Here is a 24,657-nt window from a genome sequence, read left to right as displayed (position 1 = left end):
ACATATACATATATCCAAACTTGTCGAATTAAACTCTTTAAATGTGTGTAGCTTATGGTATGTCAATTACAATCTTAGTAAAGCTGATTTTAAAAATAAAAAACTTGGGCAGGGCCTGTGGCTCAGTGAGTAGGGCGCCGGCCCCATATGCCGAGGGTGGTGGGTTCAAACCCAGCCCCGGCCAAACTGCAACAAAAAAATAGCCGGGCGTTGTGGCGGGCACCTGTAGTCCCAGCTGCTCGGGAGGCTGAGGCAGGAGAATTGCGTAAGCCCAAGAGTTACAGGTTGCTGTGAGCCGTGTGACGTCACGGCACTCTACCCGAGGGCGGTACAGGTAAAGCTTGCAGGCATCTGAAATGAGAACCATTGAGCTAGGTCAATCTACTTATTTTAGCAGATAAGGAAACAGCCCCAGAGAAGGAGAAATCTGCTCAGGAATCATGGTATAGCTAACAGCCCTGACAACACCCGGAACCTATGAGTCCTGAATTACTAATGCAGTGGTCTTGCCTTAAAACCAAAATGATAGAAAATAACCGAGCTCCACAAAATACTAAAAGGAGGAACACAATTTAAAGTGCTAGGATTGTTACTCAGAGGTACGGGACATGAAAGCAAAAACAAACAACGCCACCAGCTTTTGACTGGCAGAGTGACAACTCAAAGGGCACATGTCCTTTCAGTGAACGCCAGGCCTATCTTCCCTCTCCCTGCCCGCTGGATCCGAACCTCCAGAGCTCATGAGGAAGGCAACCTCTCAGCAATTCTCTTGTTCAGGGGATAGTTGGCTCCATATCTCCTTTAACTCCAAACTTACTAGTTCAACCTCTTTTGAGTATCTCTACCTCAGATTCAACATGTCTAAAACTGAACTTATCACCTCCACACCCAATCTATTATTCTTTCTTTGCAATTGTTTCTCAAGAGTGTACCATTATTCTCCACACTGAAAAAAAAGTCCACACCTAAAAAAAGTACCTCAATCTTGACAAACCGGGTGGCCAAAAAGTTCATGTGCAATTTAAAAGTGTGGCATTTTGAATTGCATACAAACTTTATGGCCACTGTGTAGTGTCCACTTATCTCCCTGAATCTCTCTTAAATACACCCCTCCTCCATCCTTAGTCACCTTAGTTTAGGTCCTCATTATTTTCTGCCTAAACCTTCTGACTCCCTCCCACCTTTCTGTTAACTGGTTTTTACAGCTGAAGTAATCACACCCCTGGTAAAAAACCTTAGAATGGCTGACCTATGAAAAACAGGACAAAACGGTAACTCCCTAGTATGATAAAGATCTGAACCCAATTTCCTGGCTCCATACTGTCTCCCACTTCTCTAATATGCACCCTGATTCCAGACATACCAGATCTGCTTACGCTTCTGTATCAAAGAACATACTTAATTATTAATATTCCATCTGCCTAGAATAGTGAGTCTGTTTTCATCAACTCCTACCCATCTTCTAAGACTTAGCTTAAATATTACCCCAGGTTAAGTTAAATTTTCTCTCTTCGACGCCACACTGGAGTTCATACATTAATTCCATTAAAGGAATGATTCTACTTCCTTCTTTTCATAGTAGTCTTTTCAAATTTGCTTTCACACTAGCGTGTGAGCAACTTCAGAGGAGACCAATTTTTGGCTTTTTTCTCATTTCTACATCCGTAATACCTGGTAAGAGCCTAATGCATAATAGGTGTTAGGAATGTTTTTGTTTTGTTTTAGATCTGTCGCCCTGGGTAGAATGCTATGGTGTCATAGCTCAAAGCAACCTCAAACTCTTGGGCTTGAGCAATCCTCTTGCCTCAGGCTCCCAAGTAGCTGGAACTACATACATGTGCCACCATACCCGACTAGTTTTTCTATTTTTAGTAGAGTTTGGGTCTCACTTTTGCTCAGGCTGGTCTTGAACTCCTGAGCTCAAAGGATCTACCAGCCTAGGCCTCCCGGAGTGCTAGGATTACAGGTGTGAGCCACCATGCCTGGCCACATATTAGAACATTTTTAATGAATTATAAATTATTCTTTTCTGCTTTTTTCATTCTCTCTAAATTACTGAGTGGTGACTAGTAGCTGGTGGGCAGGGAGATCCTTCACAATTTCAGAAGCTATGGCTCAACTGTTATACACATGTAACACCTAAAGTGGCCTAAGAAGTCACCATTAGTTCCATGGGATTCCACAGGCAGTAGTTCACTACTCCTGTGGCCTGTGCTTGAAGGCTGTATTCCATTGGCTCTGGTACCAACATGACTTTCAGCAAGTAGCCATTTGTCCAGATCCTCTATTGCTCTGGGCAATTTGGTCATGAATTGTATCAGTCTTTGACCTATTAAAGGAGGAGAGATGTCACTGATAACTCTCATTCCAACATTATACCTCTTTTTCCTTCAAAGGTGGTGACCAAAAAAGGGGCACAGATGTATAACATACCCTTTAAACAGCAAAAAGGTATGGTTGGAAAAAGTGAACAAGTTAGCTATATTAAAAACAAACTATCTGACCAATTCCCATTATAATATGCCTTTAACTAATCTAACTTGGGATACCAGTATTTTATTATTTATTTATTTGGAGACAAAGTGTCACCATGTCACCCTCATAAGAGTACTTTGGCGTCACAGCTCACAGCAACCTCAAACTCTTGGGTTTAAGCAATTCTCTTGCCTCAGCCTCCCAAGTAGCTGGGACTACAGGTGCAGCTGGTTGTTGTCATTGTTGTTTAGCAGGCCCTAGCCAGGTGTGAACCCACCAGGCCCGATGCGTGTGACCGGGGTCCTAACCACTGACCCCGCTTATTTCAAGGAGCCCTTCTCAAAGGAGTTAGGATCTCAAAGCTATTCCTTTACACCAGCGGTGCATCTTACAAGGGTATATGTGAAAGTTGGTAAACGGTCTGTGAAGCTAGTGAATGATGCCCCATGATTATATCAATGTACAAGCTATGATTTAATAAAAAAAAAAGGACAAAAAAAAGCTATTCCTATCACTTGATTTTCTTCCCATTTATAGAGGAGATACAAGAGCAGAAATACAGTATAACTTACTAAGTATCATACTATGGACAGGACTTGACTTCCTTAATCTTTTTCTTATATGTTGCACTCAAAATAGTCTAATGAACACATTAAACAAAAAGCAAATGGATCCAAAAAAGAAACCAGAACAAAATACTAAGAAAGCTGTCTCTGGTGTCTCTTTCCAATAAATCTATGAAAACATAAATACAGAAATATTACATCTACTTAATTTTTAGAAAATGAAAACCTTTTGAATAAATTTTAACATTAATACATTATGCAATTTTTACCAACATGATGAAGTGATTGATTCTTTTAAGCTTTTGGATCAAGAGAGCCATTTGTTGAGCATAACAGCATTTCTGCCTCTTATAACTCTTGGCAAACAACCGCGTCATCAAAAAACTGTTGACCAGGGGCAGTAGCAGCTGGGAAAGAGGACCTTAGTGAATTCCTGTTCCCTGTCCATGTTCCATTTTAAACATGGCAAAGGTAAACTCTATTAGTGAAGCCATGGAATTTATAAGTAAATTCCATCACCACCTTTGGCTACTAAAGTCCCCCAATTTTTCTTTCTGACCAATAGGTAAAAAAAATTCCTTTTCAATGTAAGCAATCACAGGTGGTTAATGTTTTAACTTTTTATTAAGAAACTAAGGCAAAACAACAGAATTCCAAAAAATTAATACAGAATTCTAATTTTAACTCTAAACAAATATAAAATCTACACCAAGAACTAAAAATCAAAGTTTACCAATATTTACAAATAAAGGGGAATGGCTAAAATGCATTCACAGTAATTATTTCTTCTTCACTTGTCTCAGGTGCATCCCTTTCCTTCCTGCTTCACTTGGACTAGGACATAAAAAGACCTTCTCATCTATCTTTTGCTTCTCTAGTCTATAACTTCAGATGAGCTTTTGTTTTCCTACCTAGTTATTTCTTCATTCCTCTGGCAAGTGTGTGAGCACCTGCCTATTAGGCTTACATGATGTGGGCACAAAGATGAGTCCATCAGAAATCCTGTCCTAGTTTAGGGAAGATAAGACACCAATAAATAATCAATAAATATAAATAATTTTATATTAATATAAAGTAATATAGCATGAATTAGCTATAGATAAACCGTGAACAAGGGAAATTTCAGGGAAGGAAAGATTACATTCAGCTAGAAAAATTGAGGAATAGTTTACGAAGACAGCATTTGGGTTGGCTATGGATTGTTCCTTCCCAATAAAGGCTTTAAAGTGGTCCTGTCTACCACAACCCCGATTCTGGTGCTCTTGATTTGTGGGAAAGTAATCTTTTCTTATTATTATTTTTTTTTTTTTGGAGACAGAGTCTCACTCGTTGCGCTGGGGTAGAGTGTCCTGGCGTCATAGCTCACAGAAACCTCAAACTCTTGGGCTCAAGCGATTTTCTTGCCTCAGTCTACCAAGTAGCTAGGACTACAGGCACCCACCACAACACCCAGCTATTTTTTAGAGGCAGGGTCTCGCTCTAGCTCAGGCCAGTCTCGAACTCCTGAGCTCAGGCAATCTGCCCGCCTCAGCTTCCCAGACTGCTAGGATTACAGGCATGGCCTGGCCTGGCAAGTAATCTTTTCAGCATTAATCCTTAAAAGGCCTTTAGTGTCTATTTCTTCAAAACTGTTCATTTCTTCGAATGATTAAAAAAATATTAATATTACAGTCTATACAAACAGTTGTTTGGGGACTTAAATTAACAGTTAATTATAATAGTTTTTATATGGTTTAGAACTCTTTAAAACTCTTTCTCCAATGAAATCAAATCTAAAAGGCAGAAGATGCCTAATCACTGAGCCATGATTTCAAATATTTAACTGGGCAAATCCTACCTGCTTTATCTATCTCTAAACTTATATGAATGAGATGAAATAAAATGCTAAACATTCAAAAGTCAAATAATAAATAATGGCAACTATGAAATAACATCTATTAACTACAGAAATCCTTGTATGAAATGATTTAATGAATTATGAGACATTGACTGTTACAGACTTTCAGCCTTAATAGTTCTTCTTTCCTATGTAAAAGCAGGTGATTAAAACAGCCTACCTCAACTATGACAAAAGTCACAGCATAAGAGTAATAGTGATGTTTGCATCTGCATGCTTCATTAAAGAACCAAAGAAAGTGCTCCCAGTTTCCCAAGTCAACAAAGCACATTCGATTACACATTTTTTTCCTGGTCATACTTTGCCTTTTAATAGCACTTTCACCCACAGCACAAGCATTTTCGCATTATTTTCTCCTTTACCCTCAATATCCTTGTGAGGTAGTGAAGGGAGGGAGCAAGGATTTTTTTCTATTTTACAGATGAGAACACTCAATGTACATTTCAGATCAATGGTTCTCAACCATGGCAGTATTGAAATCATTAGAAAGTGTTCAAAAATCCTCATAGTTGGCTCGGTGCCCATGGCTCAGTGAGCAGGGTGCCAGCCACATACACTGAGGGTGGTGGGTTCAAACCCGGTTTGGGCCTGCTAAACAACAACAGCTGCAACCAAAAAAACACCTGGGCATTGTGGCAGGCACCTGTAGTCCTAGCTACTTGGGAGGTGGAGGCAAGAGAATTGCTTGAGCCCAAGAGTTTGAGGTTGTGAGCTGTGATGCCACAGCACTCTACCAAGGGCAACATAGTGAGACTGTCTCAAAAAAAAAAAAAAAATCCTATAGTCAGGTCATATCCCAGATCAATACCAGAATCTTTGCCCATGGAACCCAAGCAGCCATATTATTTGTAGCACTCGAAAGTGACTCCAAAGCACAGCCAAGGTTGAGAACTACTGGTTTAGATGATTTATACTCTAAATCTTCAATTGCAACTTTCTTCTACCTGAATGCTCTCTCAGCACCAACAAAAAAGATTCCTTTTCCTTGAACACTGTAGCAGTTTAATATTCTGTAGAGCTATTGGTCTGTAGTAACAAATTTATGTATCAGCTCATAAATGAAGGCTTTTCATTCTCAGATGTTTATGCTAACTATAACTCCATCTTAATATAATTTGCAAATGGGACATTAGTGATTTTAAATCTTTGCATTAAGAATGGCTTGTTAAATTGTTAGGCAATTATAGTTATTTGATTCTAGGGCCAATATGCAATAACCATGTAGCCATGTATTTTGCCTTCAGCACCTCCAAAACTTTGTTGCAAATGAATGTTTATTAACAAGATAAAAGAGAAGTTTTAAATAAAGCTCTCAGCAAAAGCTCTTAAAATTGGCCACAACCTGAAAAAGAAATAAGTACTTAAAAAACTTAACCTCCTTCTAATTAGTCCATGTTCATCCTGAACCACTTCTCTTCCTTAATCAAATTTTAAACTTTGCCAAATTGAATTGTTCTGCACCAAGAAAAATCAATTTCTATTCCAGCTACATTCTCTAATACATTTAACATATTAATTTCACTCTGTACAAGGTTTCTTCTTGACATGGATATCAAAAAGAATCTTTAAAAGATTTCACCTTTTCAAGCAACATATCAAATACACAATAAATACTTGTTAAGTGGCAATAATAAATCTTTGTTCTATGGCTGAAATCTCCTGCATCCTATGAGTAACTGACAATCTTAACTCTCAAGAAGCAACCCAAGAACCCCAGCCAGTGCTTACTGTCCCTAATTTTATTAGGTTTAAAACAAAATATACATATAGCAATAACCCAAAAAGTACAAATATTTCACTTGCCCTCATCAATTTTTATGTATCTAAAACCATACAATTTATACTTTCATACAGAAAGATATTTGTTTCTCTTCTAACAAAAGAAAATCTCAGCTCATGTGTGTTGAATTATTAGTTCAAAAGTTATAGTGAAGAGAAGTAAGATTTATAAGTTAAAATAGGAATTAATATTAAATTCTTCCACAATGAAACCTTCAAAACATTGCCAACCTGCAGTTTTCAGCATAAGGTGTTATTATTTCAAGTCCCATGGGGGCAATTATCTATAATGAGATTAAGAATATTCTTAACCTGTTTCAGGTGGGTAAGTAAACATTTTCTTTACAGCCCCAAAAAAGAGTTTGAGGCTTAAATTGTTGCATGATGTAAACAGTGTGAAATTAAATTTTTTCCTAATAGTATCTACAGTAGTATAAAGTTATAAAAAAAAAGGAATATTAATCATTTCTTTGTTTTTCTAGAGTTTATGACCGGTAGCTTTCATAGTTGAGGCCTATAAGAGTAAATGGCAAGATTCTTTGTTACGAGATACTTTCTCAGAAGGCCAAAAAATAAAACCAGATACCAAAAAAGATGCACATTACTATATTTAGATCATCCTTACTCACATAGGTATAACTAGAAATAGATTGCCTTCCCTCAATCTTTAGTGAAGAGACTGAGAAATCTTTACTATAATTTTGAGTGTAAAAAACCAAAAGACAAAAAAAGCGCAAAAGACTGTAATAGCCATGGGAACTGTAAGCCAAAAAATAATACAAAATGAGCCAATAGAACACATCTCTTAAAATCATCATCTTTTTAAGTTGCCCAACTGTCCCCAAAAGTTATTCTGATTTTGTACCATGTAGTGGTTTTTAAGAGATTAAACTAAAACAAAGCAACCTCTTTGTCCTTTTTTTTTTTTTTTTACATTTTTTTTTTACACACATTGTATATACAACTTTTAAAGTAGCTGCACAATTTTATATCTCACTTTTAGAGAAGTGCAGTCCAGGCAGACCATGCTTCTCAATATATTAAAAATATTAAATAAAACCCAACCAGTTTCATACTTTTCTAATAGTCAAGCTGGCTGGAAAAAAAGGACTGGAGAAAGAACAGGCAGTTGTAAGATGGGACCAATCTTTCTTCACAAACATACCACTTAAAAATCTTGCTATTTCTTTATCTTATCCCTTCTACAGCATCTCCAAAATCTCACCTTTAAAGCTGGAAATAACACATTGCTAACTTAGAGACAAAATCTGTTGCAACATGCATATGTCAACTGCCCACTCAACCAACTGCAACCCTGAGGATTTTTCTGGCCCAGTAGAAAGAGGAAACACTAAGATGATCTGCTGTAGAGTTGCTTCTCCAGTTTATAATTTCATGTGTTTTTCAGGATGTTTCTTGGACATGCACATATGACAGTCACTTTATGGTTCTACTTTCCATAAGAAGATCTCTCTTCCATTCTGTCTTTCATCCCAAAAAAGCCGCTGTCATCCATCCAAAGGTTTTCCAAGGTAAACCAAAGTCACTTCTGTATTGCCATATACAGCAGAAACTGCTGGATATAAGCAGACCTTTGGAAGTCCTCTAAAGGCAACCCCCAGGAATTCATATCCACGTTCAAAAGCTAAAGTCTTATCTTCCATGTCCAAGATGACTCGAATTCTTTCTCCTATCTGCAAACAGACATCAAAAGGTTAAAAGAAAATCCACTAAGGGCATATTTAGAAGAAACATGATACAAATCAAGAAGTTGGAAATACTATGAAGAATATGTATCCTAAAAGTTACCTAGAAAATCAGAAGGGAACTTTCTAATCATGGAGAAATATCTATAAGGAAGACAATACATCAATCTCATTATAATGCTTATGCTTATACTGATAGTTTTTTTTAAAGACTGACATGGAGTCTACATTTAATTACTAACAATTTAACAAATTAAATAGAATATTATTCAGTCGTAAAAAGAAATGAAATTTTGGGGCTGGGTGCGGTGGCTCACACCTGTAACCCTAGCACTCTGGGAGGCCAAGCCGGATTGACTGAGCTCACAAGTTCAAGACCAGCCTGAGCCAGAGCGAGACCCCATCTCTAAAAATAGCCAGGTGTTGTGGCGGGCACCTGTAGTCCTAGCTACTTGAGAGAATTGCTTGAGTCCAAGAGTTTGAGGTTGCTGTGAGCTGTGACACCATGGCACTCAACCAGGGGCAACAAAGTGAGACTCAAAAAAATATTAAAAAGAAATGAAATATTGGTATATGCTATAACATGGGTAGGCGTTAAAAATATTATGCTAAATAAAGTAAGCCAGACACAAAAAGATACATACTATGATTTATGTGAGGTACCTAGAATAGTAGAATAAAGGTTACCAGGAGCAGAGAATAAGGGAAATGGGTAGTTATTGTTTAATGTGTACAGGGTTTACATTGAGGATGAGAAAAGAAGTTTTCGGTATAGATAGTGGTGATAGTAACAAAACATTGTCAACGTGTAATATTTCATATCTCTTAGTTGTGTACTTACAAATGGGTAAAATAATATGCATGCATGTTTTACCACAATAAAAAAAAAATCACAGTAATAAAACACGTAGTTTTAAAGTTTACAAAGCAGTTAAGTTGGACAATTAGGTTCACAAATTCATCCTAGCAAAAATGCTACACACCTTACTGCTGAATATACACAGCAAAATACAGTACATACTACACGCACACACACAGACATACACACACGGAGGCACAGTCCTAACATTTGTAATCAAAAGTCAAAATTTAATACTTATTGACTATGACAACCCCTGCTGTTGTCATTTACTTTCCGTCACTATTTTTCCTATTACCAATAACTGCCAACACATCTGTTTGTTCCCTCTCCTTGCTCAACTCATTTTATGGACCCCAAACCCTCCAAATCATCACTACTACCACTGTTACCAACAAACATGAACAGCAACAAAACAGAAGCTAATATTTGTTGGATATTTGTTTTGTGTTTTATTAGTATTATTCCATTTAATGTTCAAATAAATCCTAGGAATTATCCCTATTTACAAAAGATGAAACTAAGTTAGTACTCCTCCTGGTGAAATCCGCAAAGTTTGTTTCACCTCTGAGCATATGGCATTATAAAAGCATAGGGAGCAAAAAGGAGAAATCTTACTAGCTTGAGGTGTCAGAGGGCAAAAAGTTGGAGATGACAGAGCAACTAGAAACTGAGAGAAGGAACTCCAGAAGCGACAGAAAGGATAAGTCCCAAAACCTGAGAATAAACTCTGCCCAAATCTTTATATGACCACTGTATTATAACAGCACAGGGGAAACCAGGCCAAAAAAGAAGCAAATGTGTGGCTCGGCACCTGTGGCTCAAGCAGCTAAGGCGCCAGCCACATACACCTGAGCTGGCAGGTTCGAATCCAGCCCAGGCCCGCCAAAACAACAATGACGCTGCAACCAAAAAATAGCTGGGCGTTGTGGCAGGCACCTGTAATCCCAGCTACTTGGGAGGCTGAGGCAGGAGAATCGCTTGAGCCCAGGAGTTGGATGTTGCTGTGAGCTGTGATGCCACAGCACTCTACCCAGGGTGACAGCTTTGAGGCTCTGTCTCAAAAAAAAAAAAGAAGCAAATGTGAAAAACTGAGCAAAGACACTAGGCTGATGCACACCACAGGGGCAACAGCGGTTACAGGTTAAGTCCAGGGAAGTTAACTGCACACCAGAACAAGAAAATCTACACTCTTCAGAATAGTGTAGTTTCTAGAGAAACAAAACAGTCCAGAGTTAATATTAACCTGTCTCTAGTTTTCATTTAAAAAAAAAAAGAAAACAATTACTAAATGCAAAAAGAAGTAGGAAAGTATGATTCATACTCAAGGGGAAAAAAGCAGTAAACAGAAACTGACTCCAAGTGGACCTAAATGTTGGATTTGGCAAAGAATCCCAGGCAGTTATTATAAATATGTCCAAAGAATTAAAGAAAAATACAGTATTTATGAGTGAATAGAGCATCTCAAAAAAAGGACACTATAAGAAAGAATCAAGTGAAAATCCTAGAGCTGAAGAATACAGGATGAAAAATTCAGTAGCCCTCCACAATAGCAGAGTTCACAGCAGAAGAATCTGCAAACTTAAAAGATATAGCAATCAAAACTATCTAATCCAGGACGGTGCCTGTGGCTCAGTGAGTAGGGCGCCGGCCCCATATGCCGACGGTGGCGGGTTCAAACCCAGTCCCGGCCAAACTGCAACAAAAAAATAGCCGGGCATTGTGGCGGGTGCCTGTAGTCCCAGCTACTCGGGAAGCTGAGGCAAGAGAATCGCGGAAGCCCAAGAGTTAGAGGTTGCTGTGAGCCGTGTGATGCCACGGCACTCTACCGAGGGCGGTACAGTGAGACTCTGTCTCTACAAAAAAACAAAACAAAAAAAAACTATCTAATCCAAGGAACAGAGAGAAACAGGTTGGAAAAAAATATCAAACATAGCTTCAAAGGCATGGGAACAAGGACAATATCCAGCAGTCCAACAATTACATTAAATGTAAATGGACTAAACACTCGAAAGGCAGAAACTATAAGACTAGGTAAGATAAAAAGCAAGATCCAACTACATGCTGTCTGGGAGACCCACTTGAAATACAAAGACTGACTGAAAATAGGCTTGGTGTCAGAAGTTCAGTGGTTAGGACGCCCACCACATACACAGAGGTCAGTCTAGCTAGAGCCCTGCTAAACAATGGCAAATGCAACAAAAAATAGCCAGGTATTATGGTAGGTGCTGTCGTCCTAGCTACTTGAGAGGCTGAGGCAAGGCAATCACTTAAGCCCAAGGGTTTGAGGCTGCTTTGAGCTGTCACACCATGGCACTCTACCGAGGGTGACATAATAAGACTCTATCTAAAAAAAAAGAAGACTGACTAAAAATAAAAGGATACAATAAAAGGTACTTTGCAATAGTAAGTGAGCCTAAGAAACCTGAAGTAGCTATATTAATCAGACAAAACAGACTCGAGAGGCTGAGGCAAGAGAATCGCTTAAGCCCAGGAGTTGGAGGTTGCTATGAGCTATGTGAGGCCACGGCACTCTATCGAGGGCCATAAAGTGAGACTCTGTCTCTACAAAAAAAAAAAAACAAACAGACTGGAAGATAAGGAATATTAACAGAGTTAAAGAAGGTCATTTCATAATGATAAAAGAATTAATCAGGAAGAAATATACAACACTTAGAAATATATGAAGCTCCAAGATATATAAAGCAAAAACTGAGAGAACAAAAAGAGGAAACAGACAAATTGGCAAATGCAGTTGGAGATTTCAATACTCCTCTCAGTAAATGACAGAATGAGTAGAAAGAAAAATCAGTAATAAGGAAGAAAACTCGAATGCTATCAACCAACTTGAGCTGTCATTTACACAATAATCCATTCAACAAAACAATATACATTCTTTTCAAGCACACATGAACATTCATGATGGAAGACAGTGGGAATAAAATAAGTCTTTTTTTTTTTTTTTTTTTTTTAGAGACAGTCTCACTTTGTTGCCCTTGGTAAAGTGCCATAGTGTCACAGCTCACAGCAACCTCCAGCTCTTGGGCTTAGGTGATTCTCTTGCCTCAGCCTCCTGAGTAGCTGGGACTACAGGCGCCCACCACAATATCTGACTATTTTGTTGTTGTTACAGTTTAGCCGGGGCTGGGTTTGAACCCGCCACCCTCGGTATATGGGGCCAGTGCCCTACTCATTGAGCCACAGGCACCACCTAAAATAAGTCTTAATAAATTTAAAAGGACTGAAACTCACAGCTAGGCGCAGTGGCTCACACCCGTAATCACAGCACTCTGGGAGACAGAGGTGGTGGATCACTTTAGCTCAGGAGTTCCAGACCAGCCTGAGCAAGAGGGAGACACGTCTTTATCAAAAATAGAAAAAACAGCCAGGCATCGTGGTGGGTGCCAATAGTTCCGGCTACTTGGGATTACGGGGGAGGCTGAAACAGCAGGATTGCTTGAGCCCAAGAGTGTGAGGTTGCTGTGAGCTACGATGATGCCACAGCACTCTGAACCCAGCACAATAGAGTTAAAGACTCTTCTCAAAAAAAATAAAAAGATTGAAATTGGGTGGCGCCTGTGGCTCGAAGGAGTAGGGCGCCAGCCCCATATACCAGAGGTGGTGGGTTCAAACCCAGCCCTGGCCAAAAACTGAAAAAAAAAAAAAAAAAGACTAAAATTCACAAAATGTTCTCTGAAAAATGAAGACTTGGTTGGGCATGGTGGCTCACGCCTGTAGTCCCAGCACTGTGGGAGGCCGAGGCAGGTGGATTGCCTGAGCTCAGAGGTTTAAGACCTGTATGAACGGGCGGCGCCTGTGGCTCAAGGAGTAGGGCGCCGGTCCCATACGCCGGAGGTGGCGGGTTCAAACCTAGCCCCAGCCAAAAACCACAAAAAAAAAAAAAAAAATAGACCTGTATGAACAGCAGTGAGCCAGAGTAAGATCCCGTCTCTACTAACATCAAAAATAGCCAGATGTTGTGGTGGGCGTCTGTAATCCCCGCTACTGGGGAGGCAAGGGGACAGAGCATCGCCAGAGAAAGAACATCTAAAAAAAAGAAGAAAGAAAATGAACAACAACAACAAAAAAAGTACTTCAAACGAAGAATGAACAAGCAAGCTGAAATTTAAAAAAAATAAAATAAAAAAAAAAAAATGAATACTTAAGGATTTCACCACAAAATCATCGTAAGGGTAGTAAAAGAACTTTGTCTTCAGTGATTATTAAGACCAGATACCCTTCTCCTTAGGGTATTTACAGAGCCTAAAAGGATAATGAGGAAAGGATTCTATGAAAGAAAATCCTTCTAGATTTTATACCTCAGGAAATGGGATATACTTTTAGTTATTCCACTTGAATATGTCTGACTTGAGGTCATTACTGAGGCTAAAGCTTTCAAGTCACATGTGACTCCAAAATATGCAATCTATAGTTCCTTAAGACTTCTAATTTCTGTTAGATTATTGTGTATTATTTCTTTTTTTTTTGGATTTTGGCCGGGGCTAGGTTTGAACCCGCCACATCTGGCATATGGGACCGGCGCCCTACTCCTTGAGCCACAGGCGCCGCCCTGTGTATTATTTCTTATCAGATTATCATACTCTGCCAAGTCTATGGTAATAATATGGCTTTTATAAATAGTAATTATATCACAGCTTTTGTGGCTGTCAAAAAAAACAAATAGGAACTATAATTTTGACTCTAGAATCAAATGAATATAGCTTAAGATTAAGATGAAAAGAATTAAAAATGCAGCAATTTCTCTGAACTTGCCTGTCTCTACAGAAATCACTGATGCTGGGCCAGGTACGGTGGCTTACACGTGTAATCCCAGCACTCTGGGAGGCCCAGGCAGGTCTTGAGTTCACATGAGTTTGAGATCAGCCTGAGTAAGAGTGAGACCCAGTCTCTAAAAATAGTCGAGCCTTGTGGCAGGCGCTTGTAGTTCCAGCTACTCAGGAGGCTGAGGCAAGAGAATTGCTTGAGCCCAAGAGTTTGAGGCTCTACCAAAGGTGACAAAGTGAGATTCTGTCTCAAAAAAAAAAAAAAAGAAAGAAAGAAAAGAAAAACCATTGATGCTTCCAGGGACTTTGAATCCACAAACAGGTTAATCAGCAGTAGAGGGTGAGTATCAATGTGCAAGCATATAGGTGCATTTGTTGGGGTTAGGTGCCAAAAAAAGATTCCGATGTGCCACAAGATGGGAAAGATTCTAGATTCTAGAGCATGAGTTGGCAAATTACAGCCCCTGGACCAAATGTGTCCTGCAGCCCATAAATAAGATCTTATTGGAACACAGACACGTTCATTCATTTACATATTGTCTATGACTGCTTTTGTGCTATAACAAGAATTCAAAGTTGTGACAGAGACCATATGGACTGCAAAGCCTAAAATATTCACTAACTGGCCCTGTATAAAAAAAGTTTGCTAACCCTTGATTTAGAGCAAAGATGGGCTGCTTGTTCAGAGTCAAATATGTATTAGGAAACAAATATTGAGATACATCACTACTTGTACTACTTATTTTAAAATTACCAGAAGAAACACAGAAAACTGCTATATAAAAATTTATAAATTTAAGGCATGATTTGACAAAGGCCCACCTAAGAAAATAACCAGTTTCTCACCTGGTATTTTGGTGCATTGTTGCATTGTGGAAAACTGCCATTGACTTCCCCATTATGTAGTAGATTATTGTCCACTAGATTCCAGCCCCAGCTCTGGTCATCACTGCCCAGCAATGCCACGTAACCCTGGCACTGCATGGGGGCCCGTTTTGTGGCAATTCCAATCACCGCCACAGTGCCCAGAGGGCCCTCCCACCATACTTCCCATGCATGGCGGCCCTCGCTAAAACCAATCTTGGTCCTTGCACCATCAGTGCTCTGAGCAATGGGATTTCGATGTAAAGTAAAGCCATTCTTCTTAATGTATACATTCCTGGAGCAGTCATTAGTGCTGAAGGCATGTTGGAAAGCACGTACCTGAAAAGATGAGAAATAGACCAAAGAAAAAGAAATTTGATTTTGCTTAAATATTAAAAAGTACCCAAACTTCAGGTTATATGCTTTTAAATAATGAAGTTATATATTTTTAAATAACACAAGTCTTTCCAAATAATAGCTACATTTTGAGATGCCATACTAACTTAATTATATAACATTAAAGAATCACTGCCAACTATTTCTAGACCAAATTCCTAAATTGTAGTGTAATTTTTCCAAATAGATTTCTTAAAACATCAAATTATATAAGATTCAAAGGAGCAGGATTCTAAAAACAAAAAATCATAAAGAGCTATATATAAGAACCCATAGAGATTATACTGAAATGTTTGTAGATAAAATAATAACATCTGAGAATTGCTTTGAAATATCCAGGTGTGGAGTAGGAGAGTGTGTGATGTAAATATGAAACTAGTCTGGCAATGAATAAGCATTGGTAAAGCTAGGTGATGGGTATAGGGAAGTTTATCAAACTATTTTCTCTACTTTTTTTTACATTGGATATTTTATATTAAAAAGAGATGTAGGGCAGCGCCTGTGGCTCAGTGAGTAGGGCGCCGGCCCCATATGCCGAGGGTGGCAGGTTCAAACCCAGCCCTGGTCAAACTGCAACAAAAAAATAGCCGGGTGCTGTGGCGGGCACCTGTAGTCCCAGCTACTCGGGAGGCTGAGGCAAGAGAATCGCTTAAGCCCAGGAGCTGGAGGTTGCTGAGAGCTGTGTGAGGCCATGGCACTCTACCAAGGGCCATAAAGTTAGACTCTGTCTCTACAAAAAAAAAAAAAGAGATGCACAGTTTTCATACTGGCAATGTTGTCACATAAATAATTATATTTTAAGGCCAAGTGCAGGGGCTCACGCCTGTGATCTTAGCACTCTGCGAGAGCGAGGCGGGTAGATTGCTTAAGCTTACGAGTGCGAGACCAGCCTGTACCAAACTGAGACCTTGTCTCTAAAAACAGCCAGGCATCTTGATGGAGGCCTGCAGTGAGGCAAGAGAATCACTTGAGCCCAAGAGTTTGAGGTTGCTGTGAGCTATAACACCACGACACTCTACCAAGGGCAACAGAGTGAAAATATGTCTCAAAAAAAAAAAAAAAAAAAAAGAATTATATTTTATGTAAAATAGAGATCTTAATCACAGCAGCTCTAAGTTTATGAAAAACTTTAGTAACCACAAACTACCATAGATCCTCAGTATACTTGCTTGGTACTACTCATACACTAAAACACTGCCACTCTCATTTTACCAATCAAATAATCCCCTAGATAGCACCTAAATTCAACCACTACAATGTATAGGGATAGTGATTAAGCTCAGTTACCAGTAAGACAGGTTAGTTGACTCTTCAGTAAATGTAAGTTTTTTAAGTTTCTGAAATAAAGACAATATGAAAACAGCTTTTCTGTATAATTTCTCATATTTTAATAATTTAAAATTTTTGATTTTTTTTAAATCTCTACTTTATAACTAACCCAAACAGTAGAAGACTAGGACTTTGGTAAACCTGAAAAATCAACTTCAGCATCTTAGAATGTGAGCATTAGAAAGGCCCTTGGGGCAGCGCCTATGGCTCAAAGGAGGAGGTAGCGGGTTCAGGCCCAGCCCCAGCCAAAAACTGTAAAAAAAAAAAAAAAAAAAAGAAGAAGAAGAAAGGCCCTTAAAGGTGTCCTAGTCCAACTCAAGGCATCAACAGCTAGTTAGAGCAGCAACCCCAAAGAGATGTCAGGTATCCAGTCCCCCTATCATCTGTTCATTTACCATTAGTTAGTACTTTACTATTTCATCGTTGCACTACAGGGCACAGATATTTTTTTAAGCCCTGTTTTGGGTATCCCATGTATTCATAAGGAAGCTATAAGTAGTCCTAATGTTTTCCCTGTTACCAGTCTTTGTTTTGTTTTGTTTTTTTGTAGAGACAAAGTCTCACTTTATGGCCCTTGGTAGAGTGCCGTGGCCTCACACAGCTCACAGCAACCTCCAACTCCTGGGCTCAAGCGATTCTCTTGCCTCAGCCTCCCGAGCAGCTGGGACTACAGGCGCCCGCCACAACGCCCGGCTATTTTTTGGTTGCAGTTTGGCCGGGGCCGGGTTTGAACCCGCCACCCTCGGTATATGGGGCCGGCGCCCTACCGACTGAGCCATAGGCGCCGCCCTGTTTTTTTGTTTTTTTTTTGAGACAGTTTCAAGCTGTCGCCCTGGGTAGTGTGTGGTGGCATCGCAGCTCACAGCAACCTCCAACTCCTGGGCTCAAGCGAAGTCTCCTGCCTCAGCCTCCCAAGTAGTTGGGACTACAGGCGCCTGCTACAACACACAGCTATTTTTTGGTTGCAGCCGTCGTTGTTTGGCGGGCCTCAGCTGGATTCGAACCCACCACCTCAGGTGTGTGGTTGGCGCCTTAGCCACTTGAGCCACAGGTGCCAATCCCTGTTACCAGTTTTTGTTTTTTGTTTTTTTGTTTTGAGACAGGCTCACACTGCCACCCTTGGTAGAGCACCGTAGCATCACAGCTCACATCAACCTCCAACTCCTGGGCTCAAGCAAAGTCTCCTACCTCAGCCTCCCAAGTAGCTGGGACTACAGGTGCCTGCCACAACGCCCAGCTGTTTTAGAGATGGGGTCTTACCCTTGCTCAGGCTGGTCTTGAATTCATGAGCTCAAGCAATCCACCTGCCTGGGCCTCCCAGAGTGCTAGGATTACTATCTGTTACTATTATAACACACTTTAAAGCACCTACAAGAGAAGAATATAAGACTAAATGGGGATGTCCAGGCCCAGATATAATAGCTCATGCCTATAATCTCAGCACTCTGGGAGGCTGAGGCCAAAGAATTGCTTGAGGACAGGAATTCAAGACCAGTCTGGGCAACACAGAGACTTCTTTATCAAAAAAACAAAAACAAAAACAGGCATGGTAGCATGTGCCTGTAGTCCTAGCTACTTGGGAGGTTACTATTCTTAACCAGGACCTTCAATCTCCCTCATTTCTCTCTCCTGAATGCCTATCCATCTACCACTATCTATACTATTCAACACTTAATTATGTAGACCATTTTTTTTTTCTTTTTTTGAGACAGTCTCACTTTGTTGCCCCAGATAGAGTGCGATGCCATCATAGCGCACAGCAACCTCAAACCCTTGGGCTTGAGCAATCCTCTTACCTCAGCCTCTCATGTAGCTGGGACTACAGGCATGCACTACTGTCCCCAACTAGTTTTTCTAATTTTTTTTTTTTTTTTTTGAGACAGAGTCTCAAGCTGTTGCCCTGGGTAGAGTGCTATACCATCATAGCTCACAGCAACCTCAAACTCTTGGGCTGAAGCAATCCTGTTGCTTCGGGGTTTTTTTTTTTTTCACCTTCTATTTTAGTAGAGATGGGGTCTTGCTTTTGCTCAGGCTGGTCTCAAACTTGTGAGCTCAAGCTATCCGCCTAGCTTGGCCTTCCAGAGTGCTAGGATAACAGGCGTGAGGCACCATGGTTGGCCAGTTTTTCTATTTTTTGTAGAGATAGGGTCTCACTCTTGTTCCAGCTGGTCTCAAACTCCTGGGCTCAAGCAATCTATCCACCTCAGCCTCTCAGTGTTGATCTTATTTTCTTTCTTTTTTTTTATTTCCTTATTTTTTATTTTTATTTCTTTGCTTTTTTGTTGTTTTTGTTGAAACTGAGTCCTACCCTATGACCTGAGCAGAATGCAATGGCATCACAGATCACTACAACCTCAGACTCGGGCTGTGGGCAGCCTGCTGCCTCAGCCTCTGGAAGCCTCTAGGATTATAGACACTCTCCATGGCGCCTGGCTGGGTTTTTCCATTTGTTAAGGAGTCAGGGTCTCATTCTTTTTTTTTTTTTTTTTGTAGAGACAGAGTTTCACTTTATGGCCCTCGGTAGAGTGCCATAGCATCACACAGCTCACAGCAACCTCCAATTCCTAGGCTTAAGCGATTCTCTTGCCTCAGCCCCCCAAGTAGCTGGGACGATAGGCGCCCGCCACAATGCCCAGCTATTTTTTGGTTGCAGTTCAGCCGGGGCCAGGTTTGAACCCGCCACCCTCGGTATATGGGGCCAGCGCCTAACCGACTGAGCCACAGGCACCGCCCTCGGGTCTCATTCTTGCTCAGGCAAGTCTCAAACTCCTGAACTCAAGCACTTTTCCCTCCTCAGCCTCCCACAGTGCTGGGATTAGGGCGTGAGCCACTGCAGTGGGCAGATCTTATTTTCTAACACATCTCTAACCATTTGATCCTAGTAAAACAAAAACAAAAACAAAAACAAAAAACCCCCCACCTCATTATCTAAATTGACCAAACCTACATAGAAAATATGGAGGATAGAAGAGCATGTTAAGCAACACCATGGGAATGAAATCAGTCAAATCTAGGCAGAGGGTAACAATCTGCTTTCTTTAACAAATGAATTACAGGAGTAGGAGGTGGGGGGAGATGGCAAGAGTACAATAGCCTTAAGAAACATCACCATGGTAAACTTATATAGATCTTGATTAAATAAATTATACATTAAAAAGGTAACATTTGATATTTATAAGACAATTGGCAATGTGAACACTGCATTTTTTATATTAAGGAATTATTAATTTCTTTTTAGATGTGATAATATTGTGATTATGTTGTCCTTATTTTTATGGATACTGAAAAATAAAGGTGAAATGGTAAAATAAATACCAAATTAATATTAATAATAAAATCCATAGTTTCTACCTCATGATCTCATGCATAACCTAAATTTTTATGTTATAGCCAACAGTGTTAAGATATAGCTTAGGATCTGTCTGAAATTTAAAGAGCTTAGGATCTCAGTCTCAAATTTAAAGAATTATAATTAGATGCCAAGTATGATTAGAATAATTAATGCTACCTGATGGCATGTAAAACATAAACGTTTAAAAGAAAGCTCCTAAATAAATTGACCAACTCCACTTTCCAGGTTTATGCTGTCCCAAATCGGTTCCCATCCTCCTCTATTACGCAGGCTCCCTGGAAGTTCTATTTGATTCCTTGGTTTCCTCATTTCACTCACCCAGTCAGATAGATAGATAGATACAGATACAGATACAGATACAGATACAGATACAGATATAGATATAGATATAGATATAGATAAAAATAAAGATTTGTTCTCTACAACGGCACTCCCAGCCATCCCTTTGTCTTCTTTATTCATCTACTCAGGTCTTAAGTATCTCTGGTGTAGGGACTAACTAAAACCTGGCCTCTCCAAATTCATCTAACAGTCTATTCTTTTTTGTTTTGTTTTGTTTTTTGGCCTGGGGCCCGGTTTGAACACGGCACCTCCAGTATTTGAGGCCCGGTATATGGGGCCGGCACCCTACTCCTTTGAGCCACAGGTGCTGCCCCTAATGGTCTACTTTTTAAAGCATAGCTTTTACTTTAACACTTCCCTATTCAAACTTCCAAAGCCAAAACTATATATTGAAGACTGTTCTACAAGGCCCTCCCTGATATATGTAGTTCTAACTTACTTTTACAATCATATTTCATACTACTTCTGCTCATTTAATCTATTTTATGTCTTTAGCTTAGACCTCTCCTATAAGTTTCAATCTGTAACAGCTGCCTACCTGAAATCTCTCAGATGTTTCATAAACACTGTAAATTCTAACCTACCCAAACTGAACTCATTGCCATTCCTCCAAAATCTAGCTCAAGTAACCTCTGTATTATGTGAGCCCAATACCTAGGGTCATACATAAAAGCTCCTTCTTCCTCACACCTATTTCAAATCTATTGCCAAGTTCTGTAGATTTTACTTTCTCAATTTCTCTCCATACTCTCCACTACCAACTTCCTAATTAATCTATCATATTTCTAAGGCCCCCCTCCAACCTGTTCTCCATGCTAAAGTAAAAAATAATCTCTTGGCTCAGTGCCTGTGGCTCAAGCGGCTAAGGCGCCAGTCATATACACCTGAGCTGGCAGGTTTGAATCCAGCCCGGGCCTGCCAAACAACAATGATGGCTGCAACCAAAAAAACAAATAAATAGACAGGTGTTGTGGCAGGCACCTGTAGTCCCAGCTACTTGGGAGGCGGAGGCAGGAGAATCACTTGAGCCCAGGAGTTGGAGGTTGCTGTGAGCTGTGATGCCACAGCACTCTACCCAGGGTGACAGCTTGAAGCTCTGTCTCAAAAAAAAAAAAAAAAATCTCTTAAAAAATGCAAAGTAAATGTTAACACCAATCCCTACACCCTTAAATCCCTTTTGCTTTATAATTCAAAATGGCTTCTCTATAGTTTGGTGACCCCAGTCCATTTTATTTCAAATGGGCATGACCTTTTCTCTCTGTGCTCCAGCCACACGGACATATTTTCTGTCCCTCATACTCTCAAAGTTCCCTCATGGAAGACTGTTCTCTCTTCCTTTGGCCTATTTATCCAATCCTTCCAGCATCATTTCCTCTGAGAAAGCCTTCCCTGACCACCCTACCGAGGTCAAATCCCCCATTAATGACACTCACGAGTACCAAATGTCTCTTTTTCATAGTACTAAACAAGATGCAGTGTTATCTGTGTGATTATTTAATTAATATCCATTTCCTCCACTAGAATGTAAGCTCCATAAGACATGGCATCCCTGAGTTCATGTCTGTTTTACTTGACATTACATTTGCAAAATTGAGACTTGTCTCTGACACTCATATTGTTTTTGAATAAAAATGTACGTTGGGGCGGCGCCTGTGGCTCAAGGAGTGGGGCGCCAGTCCCATATGCTGGAGGTGGCGGGTTCAAACCCAGCCCCAGCCAAAAAAAAAAATAAAAATAAATAAAAAAAAGTACGTTGTATAAACCTTTTGTCAGACTACTTCCTCTTCCTAAAATATTTAAATCCTCTTCATCTTAAATATCAGCTCAAATACAACCTTAACCTCAAACCTTCCTCAATAATCCACTCAACTTACAAATTTCCCTCTTCACTGAACTTGTAGTATACTTTATGTCTCTAACAGTAAGAAGAAAGTTCTACCAGGCATTACAGTTATGTCTATATACTTTTTCTCCTTTACTAGATTGAGGACTTTCCTACAAGACTATCTGATGCCTTTTGAATTAATCTTTTATGCTAGAGATAGACAAGAGAAGTCATGTAACATCTACGATGAACATGACTAGTACAAGTCTACAATACCTATAGTGCACATAGTAGAAAAGCAAAGTATTAAAAACTTAAGAAACCTAAAATATCTCCAGAAGGATACAAAAGAAAGAAGAACACAGGTTGCCTCCATGCAGAACGGTAGCTGAGGGAAAAGGGCAGAAGGAAGACATTTTCCTTGATAAAATTTTGCTTCTGTTGAAGCTTGACTCACATGGACTATTACATATCATATATGAATCTTGATTTGTAACATTTTTATTACAATTACAAAAAAACTCTTAGTTTAAAATAATTAAAAATAATAAACTTTATAGAAAATAAAAACTAAATAAAACTTATGAAACTGACACATTTATCAGGCAAATAAAGATAAAATTGCACTCTTCTGCACCATTTATATAAATTACAACTAGCATCCACCTAAGCATCTACCATGCACAAATAGTCCTAGTAAATTAATATTATTTCACTTAATAGAAAAACTTAATAGTTGACATACTTAACATCAATGTTCCTCATCTTGTTAATTTGAAACTTTTATTATAGAATAAACTTTACATCTTTTTCACATAAAAAAAATTTTACTTCTTACACTTCTCACCTTGTTGATAATCTAACATTCAAAAGTAATATTTGCCCTTTGAAAGTTACTAATGTATTTTTTGTCTACTATACTCCAATCAGACCTCATCTTCTCTTGTACATGCTTTTGCCAACTGCTATACTGAATAGCTGTCAGCTATCCAACTGAACCCAAGCCCAAAGACCCTTTGTTTAGATGACCTGGAGAATCCTTGCAACCCTACCACAACCTGTTACTTGACATTTTTATTTTATATATGAAGGTAGCAGAAATATGCACCAAAATCCAGAAGCAAAAAAGGAAGCAGCAAAACTGGAATCAGCACAGGGGAGGACAAACAGAAAAGACACACATCAAGGTAAAACTATGAAAAAGTTACCAAGAAGTAGATTGTAGGACAAAGTAATATTACGACAGTTGAAAGGTCCGATGGGAGGATTTTATATAAAAGCCTGTATCGTTAGAGTCAGCAGGATGCCTAGAACCACACTGACTTGTAATCCTGAAATACAGTGGAGAAACTAAAGAGAAATTGGACAAAAATAAAGAGAAAGTGGTTATAAATCAGAGCTTGGAAAACGTGAGATGTGTGAAAGCAGAGATCTTAGCAACCAATCTAAATCAGTCGAGATAATCTAATAATGTCTATTTGGAGGCCAGAGGAAAAAATAGGATGGACGCATTAAAAGAATAATGGTGGTCTGTCAAGGGGAGAGACTGGCAAAAATAGAACGAGTAATGGAAACCAGTGATAGGAAACCATCTAGTCTTTTACAAAGTGGATCACGGAAGTGGGGTGGGTTAAGGAAACAGAACTTCAATCCAAAGAAAAGAGGATCTTTATGTTGGAGGGAGGCGAGAAAGGTATTGACCGGAACCGCGGAAAGGCGGGAGGGTCAGGCGAGGCGTTTGACTCAGCTTAGATGAAAACACAGAGAACGGCGCCGAGGAACAGGACAGGGGGCAGCTACATGGCTCAGGGCTCCCTCACCTTGGCCTTGTAGCTAGGCAAGTTGCAGAGGATGTCCGTGCGCAGAGCCTCTTCAGCCAGCCTACGGGCACACAGGCTCCGCCACACCTCACTGTTCTCATCGCCGTGCAGGCAGCGATACCAGTGCTTGCACACCAGGGCACAGTTCCGCAGCTCCGACAGGTCCAGGTAGGAGAAAACCAACTCCAGCACCCGGCTGGGCAGCCGGCCCCCGGGCCCCGCGGACCCAGAGCCCGAGCCCGAGCCCGAGCCCGCGCCCGCGCCGCCGCCGCTGCTACAGCCAGCGCCGCCCGAGGCTCCTCCAGCCCCCGGGGTCGGCGCCGCCATCACCTCACCAGCCGGCCCGAGGGCCGCCGCCACCACCGCTTCCCCCCGTCTCTGCTCCGGAGGCCAAGCCTCGCCTTGAAAACGGAGCAGCTCGCTCACCGCCCCTTTCAGTGCCAACCGCCGGCGACTCCACCACTCCCGCCCCTGCCCGGGGCGTTCGCCGCGCGCCCCGCCTCACTGAGGGCAGAAGCATCGGCCGCACGGGCGTCCTCGGCCCCTCCCTCGCGGCTCAGCGCGGGCGCCGGAGCCGCTCAACTCGTCCCGCCTCTGCGCGGAGCGCCCCTGGCTCCGCCATGCGGGTTGAGGGCAAGAAGCAAGGGCGCACGCCCAGCTCGC

The 24,657-nt window shown here is 40.4% G+C and overlaps 1 protein-coding gene across 1 annotated transcript; it reads right to left on the bottom strand.

Moving 5' to 3' along the window:
• Positions 1–6,656: 6,656 nt before the first annotated feature.
• Positions 6,657–24,606, bottom strand: FBXO45 (F-box protein 45). The gene is made up of 3 exons (XM_053565065.1): positions 23,995–24,606; positions 14,913–15,269; positions 6,657–8,411 (listed from the first exon to the last, which is right to left on the bottom strand). Exons 1-3 carry the CDS (start codon positions 24,319–24,321, stop codon positions 8,226–8,228), a joined length of 870 nt encoding a protein of 289 aa, XP_053421040.1. The 5' UTR covers positions 24,322–24,606; the 3' UTR covers positions 6,657–8,225.
• Positions 24,607–24,657: the final 51 nt, after the last annotated feature.

The sequence above is a fragment of the Nycticebus coucang genome, chromosome 16, assembly GCF_027406575.1.
Source record: "Nycticebus coucang isolate mNycCou1 chromosome 16, mNycCou1.pri, whole genome shotgun sequence".
NCBI lineage: Eukaryota > Metazoa > Chordata > Mammalia > Primates > Lorisidae > Nycticebus > Nycticebus coucang.
Note: the sequence above shows the minus strand (reverse complement) of the source record. Positions and strands in the feature narration are given on the sequence as shown.

Coding starts and splice junctions, on each gene's coding strand:
- FBXO45 (XM_053565065.1), bottom strand. CDS start 24,321: ATGGCGGCGCCGACCCCGGGGGCTGGAGGAGCCTCGGGCGGCGCTGGC. Junction 15,270..23,994: donor TGCCTAGCTACAAGGCCAAG/GTGAGGGAGCCC, acceptor TCATCTTTTCAG/GTACGTGCTTTCCAACATGC. Junction 8,412..14,912: donor ACAATGCACCAAAATACCAG/GTGAGAAACTGG, acceptor GTCTGTTTGCAG/ATAGGAGAAAGAATTCGAGT.